At 43.0% G+C, this 11,814-nt stretch overlaps 1 protein-coding gene across 1 annotated transcript; it reads right to left on the bottom strand.

Moving 5' to 3' along the window:
- Positions 1-5,654: 5,654 nt before the first annotated feature.
- crls1 (cardiolipin synthase 1) lies at positions 5,655-11,640 on the bottom strand. Its single transcript, XM_061837058.1, has 7 exons — positions 11,107-11,640; positions 10,451-10,588; positions 8,647-8,776; positions 8,400-8,485; positions 8,242-8,310; positions 7,593-7,684; positions 5,655-6,070 (listed from the first exon to the last, which is right to left on the bottom strand). Exons 1-7 carry the CDS (start codon positions 11,500-11,502, stop codon positions 5,977-5,979), a joined length of 1,005 nt encoding a protein of 334 aa, XP_061693042.1. The 5' UTR covers positions 11,503-11,640; the 3' UTR covers positions 5,655-5,976.
- Between the last annotated feature and the right edge of the window lie 174 nt (positions 11,641-11,814).

Genomic DNA, 11,814 nt, shown 5'->3' with positions numbered 1-11,814 from the left:
TGTACCAGCTCTGTTAAAGCCCCGCCCACCACAAAAGCACATTTTTTATATTTATATAAATATGTATATATATTTCTATACACACACACACACACACATAGACATATATGTATATATATTCAAATGAGGCTAGAAGAAGGGTGTAGCACTTGACCTTTTGATGTTTGGGTCAATCAAAAAGTGGAACACTGCCAAAAGCGTGAAAATGTTTTCATCTGATGCCAAACTTGTCTTAATCTGCAAACATACACACGAACGCGCACGCAATCTTCCTTTTTTTTTTTTTTTTTCCTGTCCTAAACAATTGTGACTATTCAAGCGGGTTATTTCAAAAATCCCTGCTTGTTGCCGTGGTAACACGGCTCTGAAAGGCCCGACGAGTTACTAGGTGGACGAGGAGCTTTCTACTTTTCCAGCTGCGAAAAGTGCTTCACTTGCTCTTGTGGAAAAAGTGAGTTTCGAATCTCTTGCATACAAATATCATGTATGATATTCAAAAAAAAAAATAAAAAAAGTCAATATTTTGTTGTCTGAATGTTTCCCACAGTGGGCCTTCGAATTAACCCTTATGAATTTTCCTTAATTCAAATGAATCCATCCATTCATTTTCTTAGCCGCTTATCCTCACAAGGGTCACCCGCACCCTGAACTGGTCGCCACCAAATCGCAGCACACATGGAGAGAGACACCAGTCGCACTCACAATCACACCTAGGGACAATTTAGAGTGTCCAATTAATGTTGCATGTTGTGGGAGGAAAGCGGAGTGCTCACCCGGAGAAAAGCCACACAGGCCCGGGGAGAACATGCAAACTCCACAGAGGCCGAGCCGGGATTGAACCCTGGACCTCAGAACTGTGAGGCCAACGATCTTACCGGATGCTGCACCGTGCAGTCAATTCAAATTAATTACGTTTAATAGTTATTATATTTTCTTCATTGAAATTGTGTCAACATGAGTGATCAACTTGTCACCCCTGTATGACAAGAATACTGAAAAACGAGAAGTTCGACGTGAATCACGTTGGCATGACGCAGAATAAAACAAAACGTAATGCAGCCAAACTCCACATATTTATACTCTTGAAAGTGTATTTAAAATATTGCCTGAATACTTCATCAAGGTTATTTGCTAATAAGTCTGACTTGTGAGGTTCCACTCCATGACGACTGAGTTGAGAGGCTCCTCGACTTACGAGCGGGCCGATATGATGTATGATATTACCAATGAACTTTAGACTCGGGAGAAAGAACGGAGCAATTCCGTTCTTATGATCAAAAAAAGTCAACCATGCAGTTATTGGTGATATTAAGGAACTCTGACCTCTCGCTAACCTCTCCTCAGTCCATCTGCCGCAGTTGCTGTGCAGTTGAGAGCGAGAGGAGAGCGACGAGGCGCTCTCTTGGCCACGCCGTTTAAAGGGACACGCAACAACAAAAAATGGGTCACAGATGAACGGCATTTACATTAATAGCAACGAGGAAGGCAATCTATCGTGAAGCATGAAGTCGATATGCGAGTCTTGGCAATATACACGCCGGGAAAAACAAAACAAACACAAAAAAACCCCAACAAAAATCCGTCTGGCAATGAATTTCTTCGTTTGCCAACACGTCTGATTATTCGTCAAAGTGAGTGGGCGAGGCCGAGGAGATTTAAGACGGCAACGCGCGGTGCGGGCGTCGAGCAGAAGCGCGGAAGAATGACAACGCGTCTGCTGAGAAATGAAAACAAGCGAGCTGGCAGCCGCGCGCCGTCCAGCAAACAGGACAACAAGCTGGGAGGAAAAAAAATAAAAATAAAATAAAATCAACACGAGAGAGGAGGAGGAGGACGACAGAAAGACGGGAGGGCAGGTTTGTTTTTGCCCAGTAAAATTAAATGTCGTCCGTCTGAACCCAGACAGGAAGATGAATCGTCGTCTGCGTAACGGAAGCACTCGAGGCTCCTTCTGCGTGCTGTGGCGTATAAGAAAGGTCAAAATCAATACGTCGATAGGTTACATGATCACACCAAGACCAACATTTTTACATCCAACCAGTTTTATACACATAAAACCAAGTTATTATCATCATCAAAACAAACCGGTTGCACCTGCAAATTTCAATTCTCAGCACATTTACAAAATGAGGAGGAAAACAAACCCCAAGTCAAGTCAATTAGAAAAATTGCACTAAATTTCATTTCTGACTATACTGAGCGGCCTGGGAGGGAAAATAAACAACTTTTACACTTAAAAATTACAAATGAAAAACCAAAAACAAATGAAAAAACTTTTTATTAGTAAGATTTAAAAGAGGAATTGGGAATTTTCGCAAAGGACTTTTTGTCAAAATTGTCATTGAGACATTTTTTAAGAAACCATCGCGTCCGAGGAAAACAACCAAACAGAAGGCGTGGGGGGACAAGAATAATAATAATAAAAATCATTTAAAAATAATTTGCCACTTGCACGCCGCTGCAGCCTCTTTCAGACCTGTTTACCCTGAGCTTCAGGAGCTTTGCCAAAAGTACTGCAAAAAATGTCCACCGCAGGGGAAGAAAAAAAACAAAACACAAAAGATTACAAATCAAAATCATCATGAAATAATACTACAAGCAAAGGGAAGGACTCGAAACCATGCCGAGACAAAACAAGGGTGAACATTTGGAAGTGGCGCAAACAGCTGAGAAGATCCCAACTAGCAACATTCAGACTCGCTTTTTACCTTATTGATTTTACACAAAAAAACAAACAATAAAAATAAAACCCAAAACTGCCATTTTGGAGTTTTAGTTTTACAGTAACACTTCATCACAAATAAATCTTGCTAGCAAGTGTTCCCTACTTTTCACCGCACATCACGTACGGGCCTCGTTTCGTGCGATGTTAGTTTGGAATGTGGCTTGAGGCAGCGAATCCAGCGGGATTCTGGAAGCGAGACTACATCCCGATCCTGACAAACATCCATCCATCCATCCATTTTCTTTGCCGCTTATCCTCACGAGGGTCACGGGAGCCTATCCCAGCTGTCGACGGGCAGGAGGCGGGGTTCACCCTGAACCGGTTTCCAGCCAATCGCGGGGCACATGGAGACAAACAGGCGCACTCACAAACACACCTCCTGGGGCCATTTTTAACGTTGCATGTTTTTGGAATGTGGGAGGAAACCGGAGTGCCCAGAGAAAACCCACGCAGGCATTTCGAGGGAAACATTTAAAATTTTGCTCGGAAAGGGGCGGGGCTTCCCCTCCGCGAAGCAATGAAATTACTTTATGGAAAAGCTCAGCTGTCCTTGCTTGGAGCATTTGAGAATTTCCACGTCATTCTGCACGGATTGGCATCCATCCGCGGCAACCGCCTTGACTCTCTATTCAATCTCGCCACATGAAAACGCCCAAAATGTGCCATGCGGGCACGGAGCATGAAACCTTCTGTCACTCCAGTAAATCTGCTCAGTTCTGTTGCATTTAACTTTGCACGTACGAGACATTTCATGTTTTTGAACCGTTTCCAAACATTTATGTCAACTTTCGTTGACAATCCATTTTAATTGACTCTCCAGGGTTGCCCCACCTCCCCCAACCTAGGAAAGATTCTTCTTTCTTCTTTTCCGGGAGACCGATCGAGACTGATGCTCGCCTCCACAATTCCTGTCTTCTTAACTTGAACTCGGCCCGTTTTGTAAAATTTGCCGCGTTTACAAGGAGAAACCCGCGCCGCCCGCACGCCCGCAAAGGACTCAAGACGCTGGCCCTGCCTACATATTGGCACTCACACAGACAGAAGCGTGCACACACACACACGCCCCATCTGCAACGGCAAATCTCTGTGCTGGGATCTTATATAAGGCAGAGTAGGAGGTGGAGAGCTATTTCAGGCTCATAAAAGACCAAAGAGTGAGCGTGTGTGTAGCACCCTTATGGATGGATGTGTGTGTGTGTGTGTGTGTGTGTGTGAAGGACCCTTGCAGGGACTGGAAATAGCCTGAATCACTTTTTCGATTTCATAACCAAAAAAAAAAATCAGATTCGGACGACCGTTGGGCTCAGAAGCCCGCGATGCGTTCAGGGACCCCTCCAGCTTAAAAGATGTCCGAAAGAAGCAACAAGAGCGTCGCAGAGGTCCTTTGGAAGCGCACCAGGTGGGTCGGGAGGGCTTAAGCGCTTCTTAAAGGAGTCCTCAGAGATGAGCTCTTACTGACGGAGGGTACTTTTAATCAAGTGCTCGGGTGGAAGATTTGGAACTTTGGAGCTCGCAGGCGGGTCGGCCACATATTGAGATGTCGACAGGGCCACCATTTTCTTTTCCTTTCGGCTTGTCCCGTTAGGAGTTGCCACAGCGTGTCATCTCAGATGAACGCATATTTGTTTGGCACAGAATCGATCATTTAAAACAAATACCTTCATTGCACAAATAACCGGGTGTTTTTTTTTTTTTTTTTTAATTAAATGTACTCTCAGTCTGATTTGTAGAATGGAAATGAGGTCAACTGACTGCTCGATAAGTCCTTTTAAAATGGCTGACAATTCCCAAACTTGACTATTCCTATAGGTGTCCTCTGGTGTGTCTCCCCCCCCCCCCGAAATATCACTCAAAATGTATCATACAGCAAACATAAAAAAAGTTTCATTAAATCTGAAGGAAACAATGCCTTATTGTACACAGAACTGCGTGAAGCTAATCACTATGGAAGTAAATATGTGCCACCAGGATTTGAATTTGAAATGTAAAGTGATCACATTTTCAATAGTTGTATTTCAGTGTAACTTTTCAATGTTCAAAATTCAACTGGCTACAATTTGCTGTCTGAAAGTCACCGTCTGTGGCACCAGGCAGGGTTACTTCAAGTCAGAACCAAAAACCCAGGCAATCGCAGTTACGTTTTCTTAGTCACATGACGTCACATACTAAGAAAGCGGTACTGGATTGGCTGGCTGTTCGGTTCTGACCTGACGTAGCCCTGCCTGATAGCACGGACGGTGAATTTTAGACAGCGAATTGTAGCCGGTTGAATTTCAGAGAGCTAATTGTAGCCAGTTGAATTGTTAACGTTGAAAGGTTACACTGAAATACAACTATTGAAAATGCGATCACTTAACATTTCAAATTCACATCCTGTTTTCTGTGGCTTAGAGGTTTTTCCGTGCCCTCTAATGTGCCAGAATGACAAGCATCAACATTACTACTTTATATAACCTTGACCTATTGTCAGATTTTGTTATTACTTTTTGCTGTCGTTTTGTGCTGACCACGGACCTACCTGTTTATTTGTTACTATTCTGTATATTCTATTGTACACCTGAAGGGCTTAATCCTAAGAAAGAAAAAGTTTGGTTAAAAGTATAGGGAAATGTCCTGGAGTTCCCCAAGGCTTTGTCTTTGGTCCCCAATCGTGTTTGTTTATTTCTTTTTTGAGGGGGAACTGAGGTGCACCCTGACAAAGTGGTCTTGAAGTCTGGCTAAGGCCCAGAAAGTAAAGTGTATTTCTACTTAATGTTCTCATTAGCACATTGGAACTTCTGAAGTCATCTAGTTGGAATTACTGCGGTATGTTGGGGCCAAACCGAAAACAAGGAGAACATGACAGAGCACATTTACATCATTTCTATTTGACTGTATTTACTTTTAATCTTACATCTCTTGATCTCGATTTAACTTCGGGTATGAATTGTACCTCTCAAGCAGACATCTTGATTTCCCAAATTTTCTATTTTATTGATAAATCAAACATTCATACATGATGTTGACGGTGATCGGCGTGACTGTGTTAAAAAAAAAAAAAAAAAAAAGCTCTTTCTACATACAGTTCGGTCCAATAGCTGAGCTGCGGTCCGACCATCTGCGGCGAGTCATCGCCATGGCGACGCGTTAACAGTTAACAGCCACTTGTTTGTTCTCACCGCACTCTCGGCCGTCATCCGGCGCTCGCACGCGCGGCTCGTGCCTCCCTCGACCTCCTCCGTCGTCTGCGGCTTGTTACTCGTTTTTGGTCGTCATGGTGACCTGGTGTTCAGCACCCGGACGGTCTTTCGGCCGTAGTGCCAGTAGCTGTAGCCCGACGCTGTGGTGGTCACGGCGGTGATGAACCTGCAGAAAAATGCTATCATTCAAATTAAAGCGGTACCTTGATACGTGAGCGCAATTTAGTCTCGACAAACCACGCCTTGTAACTCCCAAACACTTCCATCTCTCTTCCACTTCTCACAAACACCAGCTACTTTTTTTTTTTTTAAATAACTAGCACTGTTGTACTTCAAACAATACAGTCATAATCAAAGCGAATATTAAGAATGAACCTGTTTTGCTTTACTTCAATGGACATTGTGCTGCTCCATTTGGTGTGCTCGACTTGGCCAACGAGGGGTGATATAATACTGTACATGCATAAGTATAGTTAGTTAGCTGCTTTCCATCCATCCATTTTCTGAGCTGCTTATGCTCAAAAGGGTCTTGCGAGTGCTGGAGCCTTTCCACAGATCATAAATGACATATGCCAATGGGTATTTGTTGCTGAACCATTTTTTTCCCCTAATATCAGTATAAAACTTTATGCGATATCGATGCTAGTTTTGTTAGCCCATTTACTCTACGCTAATAGGCTCGGCTATTAAGCTTAACCGACGGAATAAGACAAAGTTATGTGGTTTGTTTCAATGCACAATGTACAATATCAGTTTGTTTTCAATTTAGTCTGACAGTAAACTTCAACTGCAAGCGCCCCCCCCCCCTCGTCCCCCCAAAAAAAGAAATCTTAAACCAAAAAAAAAAAAAGCTTAAAGCAAGCACAGTTGGTATTTTTTATTTATTTTTTTTTAATCTGCTCAACTGCATTGTGTGGTCAGGGCGGTCAAAATCGATGTGGCATATAGACATAGATAAGTATAAGTTCACTTGGAGGTCAGAAAAATCAGATGAGCAGAGAACTTGCACACTGGCGCAACCATGAGCCAAGCTACTAATTTATCCCAATTTATAAATGGAAAAAAAAAACAAACAAAGCTCAGTTATGGCTGTTTACTTGACAACAATCACCCCCCCCCCACACACACACAAAATTTAGCAACAACAGCCTAATACAGTGATGCCTCAGTTCTCAGCCACAATCCGTTGCAGAAAACGGTTCGAGAAATAATTTGTTCAAAAACCGAATCAATGTTTCCTATTACAATGAATGGAAAAAGAAACAATGCGTTCCAAGCCTAAAAAAAATTGGGCTTTTTTTATTAGGCACATTATTATTATAATTATTATTTTCTTTTTTTTTCGGATGGGGTTCGAATTGACAAAGCGTGTCGTGGGTGGGTCAGCTGTTTGCGCTACGCACATTATGTTATTTCCAGGCGGCGTGGGAATTCACAACAAAGCGCGTCGTGGGTAAGCTGGGGTGGCCGTGCGCAATGTTATTTCCGGGTTTTGTCGGGGGCGTTTGAGTACTTTGTATTTTAATGCATTTCACAATTTAAAATCGTTCCCGTACTTAGATTAAATATGACTTGCTTTTGTCAAAATATCAAAAGGATCAAGAAAGGATTTCCAAACTCGGTTTTAGCATCGGTCAAGTTTGAGGTGGGGTGGTCAAGACCAGCGGGCGGCGCTGTTGCCATCTTACCACAAGCCCTGCAGCAGGATGCTGTCCGTGTACTGGAAGACCGGAGCCGCCAGGGACGCCGCGACCAGAACCAGCTGGATAGCCGTGTTCACCTGCCGAGTGCCGACGGCAACACAAGATATGAAAATTCATATGCAACGTGTGCTTGAGTCAGAACAAACGTGAAACTCATGTCTTTTGGCAAGTAGCTCGTCAATGTTACAGCCATAGCAGCAATAGTCTTAAAAAAAAAAAAAAAAAAAAGGATGAAATTACTGCAAATGGATAAAACATGGAAATGATGAAGCAAAATAATTACCAATTCTATATTTAAAGTCAGAGTCACTTTACTGTCAATTCTTTACATGTACCAGTCATACAAGGAATTGAAATGATCTTTTTCACATCACACAATTTTGACAGGACATTTCTGACACTAACAATAACAGAAAATTAAGCAAGCACCACATATAAACACATCCCAGCACTTAACTAAATATATATATATATAATATTTAATATAATTTTATTTTTGTGATTGTATTGGTTCCAACCAAATAAAACCTCCACGGTCACAGGATGTGATAAGCCATTTCTTTCTTTTCATTTGATTACATATAAAAGTTACAAATGATAATGTTACGGACGTTTTGCACAACGAGCGTCTCACCTTGCTGAAGAGCGTCGGCTTGAGCTGAGCTGTGGTGTAGCAGGGGTTAAAAAACTTACTCAGGGTCACCTGCCAAGTTGCCAACATACACACAAGTGTATTTTTTTTATGTCTCAATAAATAAAATAAGTCTAGTAAAAAACAAAATGAAGCCTCACCGGTGGCGGCACCGTCTTGTACCTGACCCAGAAGACGGCAGCGATCAACCCGACATCTCTGAAAACCACCAGCGCCGTCAGCGGCGCTGCAAGAGAGCCCAGAAACTCTGTGATGTGCACAAGTGTGCTGAACCGAGCCGTGGAGCCAAATTGGATCTTTTAATCACTCCTGGCGAATTCAGGTGCCCGCCGGCCAGAATGATGCTTGAAGAATCGCTGAATTCTGGTACCGTAATAATGGCAGTACCTGGTATGATGTCTGCATAGGTGAGGCTGACGTATAAAATGCTGATGAGGATTTTATCGGCCAGCGGGTCCAGGGCGCTCCCCAAAGCCGACTTCTGCGTTGGCCACGTCCTGGCGATGTAACCGTCCAGCTGAGGAGGACACGCAAACGCACAACTCATACTCGTGTAAAATGTATACTAACTTTTATTGGAAATAAATGAAAGCAGTTTAATGCTAAGGCTAAACAACGATAAAGTGCTAACCACGCTTACGAGTTTTTCACGATAGTAGCCGCTGCCTATGTGATTTTATCGACTTGAGTTGTGAGGAAATATTTGAGTTAAATGTACTTGCTAAGGTGGCAGAGAACTTCAAAACAAGGAGCACTTTAGAAGATTACCAAAAATGAAATTATCAAAAAACCATCAATAGGCCACTGAATTTCACATTAATGTTGCAGTAAATATAATATTTTAAACAACTCCAGAGGCAGCAACACGTGCAGAGAAAAAAAAAAAAAAAAAAAATCACAATACTTACATGCATATATTCTTTATCCTCTGTGTTAAAAACTACTACTACTGCATCTTAGATGCGACAGTCATCTGCGCTTCCGTGGCTAAATATAAGAAATATGTTTATCATTTGGGACATAATTGTGGTGGACACAGAGCAGCGGCCTATGGCTGCTCTTCCTATCAGTGACTTTTATTTTGTTTTTCGGGGTACTTTGCCCACGTACGCTTCGGCACGATGCTGCTACACCCGCCAGGAACTTTTGGATAATGACACAAAGTGACAACTAAAAGTAGAGAACAAGCCACACAGGCCACCTCTTCTGAGCCTGCACCTCACCAAGGCCAGATCCATCGGCAATAAAATGGACGATTTTGAATTACAACTTGCAGATAATCGCTGTGTTCGCGACTGCTGCGTCCTCATCATAACGGAGACCTGGCGTCATCCGAACATGAAGACTGGACTACATACACTGTATACAAATGTCCGACAAGAGGTGGAAACACTTAAGACCGCGTGCACCCCAACATTAAGCACAACTACAGAACCACACCCTGACATTGGTGAGTCAGATCCTAACTCCCTGCAGCTCATTCCTTCATAAACCACTCTTGGACCTAGATCCAGGCCCACCACGAAGACTGTAACAACCTGGCATGACTTTCAACATCTTGTGGAATACATTTTTTTGCATTCCACTTTACACATCTATTTTAATTTTTACTTTGCCCTTTTGTACGTATTGAAACAGAAGACGCTATCCTAGCCCGTCGTACGATGTATAATGACAAGAAATGGCATTCTATTCTAATCTACGTAATATGTACTATCTTATACTGCCACCTGGTGGACAATAAGTGCAAACTAAAAGCGGCCACACAATGCCCATTGAACTATCATGATGCACAAACTGTTCAATCATTTTACAATTTATTAAAATGTTATAACTTCAAATCCGAATATATAATAATTGTAATCACTCTAACAAGTGAATCAGCAAATCGTGCAAAAAATAACCAACTGATGTTAAAAAAAAAAAAAACCTCACCTTTAGTTGCGATAATAACGCAGAATAGATAGGTTTCCAACTACCGGTAGTGACACACAAAATGGCGGAGAAGGGAATCCTGGGACTGTGGTGATGTAATCGGAAATCTATTAGCCAGATTTTGAGGGCTTTAAGAAACCTTGGATCATCAGCAAGCAACTTTCGTTTTGTGAGGGGGCTTCACCAAAGGCCGAGTGAGGTTTTGTGTTTTGAGATAACGTAATTTGTGTGGATTGTGTGTCATCTTGCCAGTTACCAGGTCAGTGGCTCCGGCCAGGGTGAAGAGCGCCAAACTGAGGTGGAAGTGTTGCTGGACGATCAGGTGACCCAGGAAAGGAGCCAGGACGATCCGACACACGCACAGCAGGTTGGGGACGGTCCACGGGTTCTCGTACTACAAGTACATATAAAAAAAAAACAACAACAACAACAATATTTAACTTATCCAATAGACTAGTTTTTCCTTAACTTGGAGGTCCATCAAATTTTGTACAGTAAATTATGTTTTATCATTTAAAAAAAGGGCATACCTTCATACGGGGGACGTGTGCATTTACTCCTCCTTAAATTTAGCTTTGGGCCAAGTAAAAGATTGTGATCCAGCATGAATCTTTTTTTTTTAGATGTTTCAGTAAGGTATATAGTACATATCTAAACAAAGCCATCTTTTCTAAAGTAAAAGCTGCAGTACTAAGAATTGTATTATTTAAATTAACTAGATACTTTCTAAATTATAACTTCAAGAGGCCCACTTTTTATACTGACAAAGTATCTTAATTCTTAAGGGATCTTTTTAATATATATATATATTTTTTTACATACAGTTGTGACGTGTAAGTTTAATTGGCGTTACGATGATGAAGTTTGGATCAAAATATCCCACAAGTGTTTGCTTCACATACTTTGGCTTACCAGTTCTTTAAAGTTAAAGAGCCCCTGCCCAGGAACCGGGACCGGGGCGGCTTCTCTAACCCTGTTCGATGTTTCCTGGTTGATCTTCCCGCTAAGCCCTCGGCCTCCGGTGGACAGGAGAGCCTGGGAGTCGCGACCTCCGCGGAGGACGAGCAGAGTCCCGCACGGCCTCCACCACTTCGACGGAAGCGAACCGAGGCTAAAGGGAGCGCGGCCGTCCAGCCCTCCGAGGCCGAGGGTCCTGGAGCTCCCCCCGACCCCGGAGACAGGTGCGCGCCCGAGCCGCCATGACGACGCCTCCAGTCGGGACGCAGCCCCGCGCCGCGCAGACAGTAAACACTCGGCGGCCTTGCGGCAAAGAGGCGCCGGAGTGCTCCGAAAACACAAAACCATCATCTTCAGCGGCACTCCGTCAGCGGGCGTGGCGTCCCCGGGGCCATGATGGAGGGTTACAGCTTAGAGTCCACCGGGGTCCAACTGGAGCAAGCGGGCTGCCATGTTGCCGTAAAGCGACGTGGCGTGTCGGTACTCGAATGTCGCAAAATGTGGCAAAATACACACTCGACAAGGAAAAGAATCCAAAAATTACATACAGCTAAGCTATTATTCAGATGAAAAAATATTTTGGATGGTTGAATGAAAGAATCTGTTATTCCTGCTGGAAGAAGCCACTAAAAATCCTTAGAACAATGGAAGGTTTTATTAACA

The sequence above is a fragment of the Syngnathoides biaculeatus genome, chromosome 12 (genome assembly GCF_019802595.1).
Source record: "Syngnathoides biaculeatus isolate LvHL_M chromosome 12, ASM1980259v1, whole genome shotgun sequence".
NCBI classification, from domain to species: Eukaryota; Metazoa; Chordata; class Actinopteri; order Syngnathiformes; family Syngnathidae; genus Syngnathoides; species Syngnathoides biaculeatus.
The sequence above is the reverse complement of the archived record's forward strand: the minus strand, read 5'-3'. Positions and strand labels throughout refer to the sequence as shown.

Coding starts and splice junctions, on each gene's coding strand:
- crls1 (XM_061837058.1), bottom strand. CDS start 11,502: ATGATGGTTTTGTGTTTTCGGAGCACTCCGGCGCCTCTTTGCCGCAAG. Junction 8,777..10,450: donor TGGCCGGAGCCACTGACCTG/GTAACTGGCAAG, acceptor TGTCCTCCTCAG/CTGGACGGTTACATCGCCAG. Junction 6,071..7,592: donor ATCCTGCTGCAGGGCTTGTG/GTAAGATGGCAA, acceptor ATTTTTCTGCAG/GTTCATCACCGCCGTGACCA.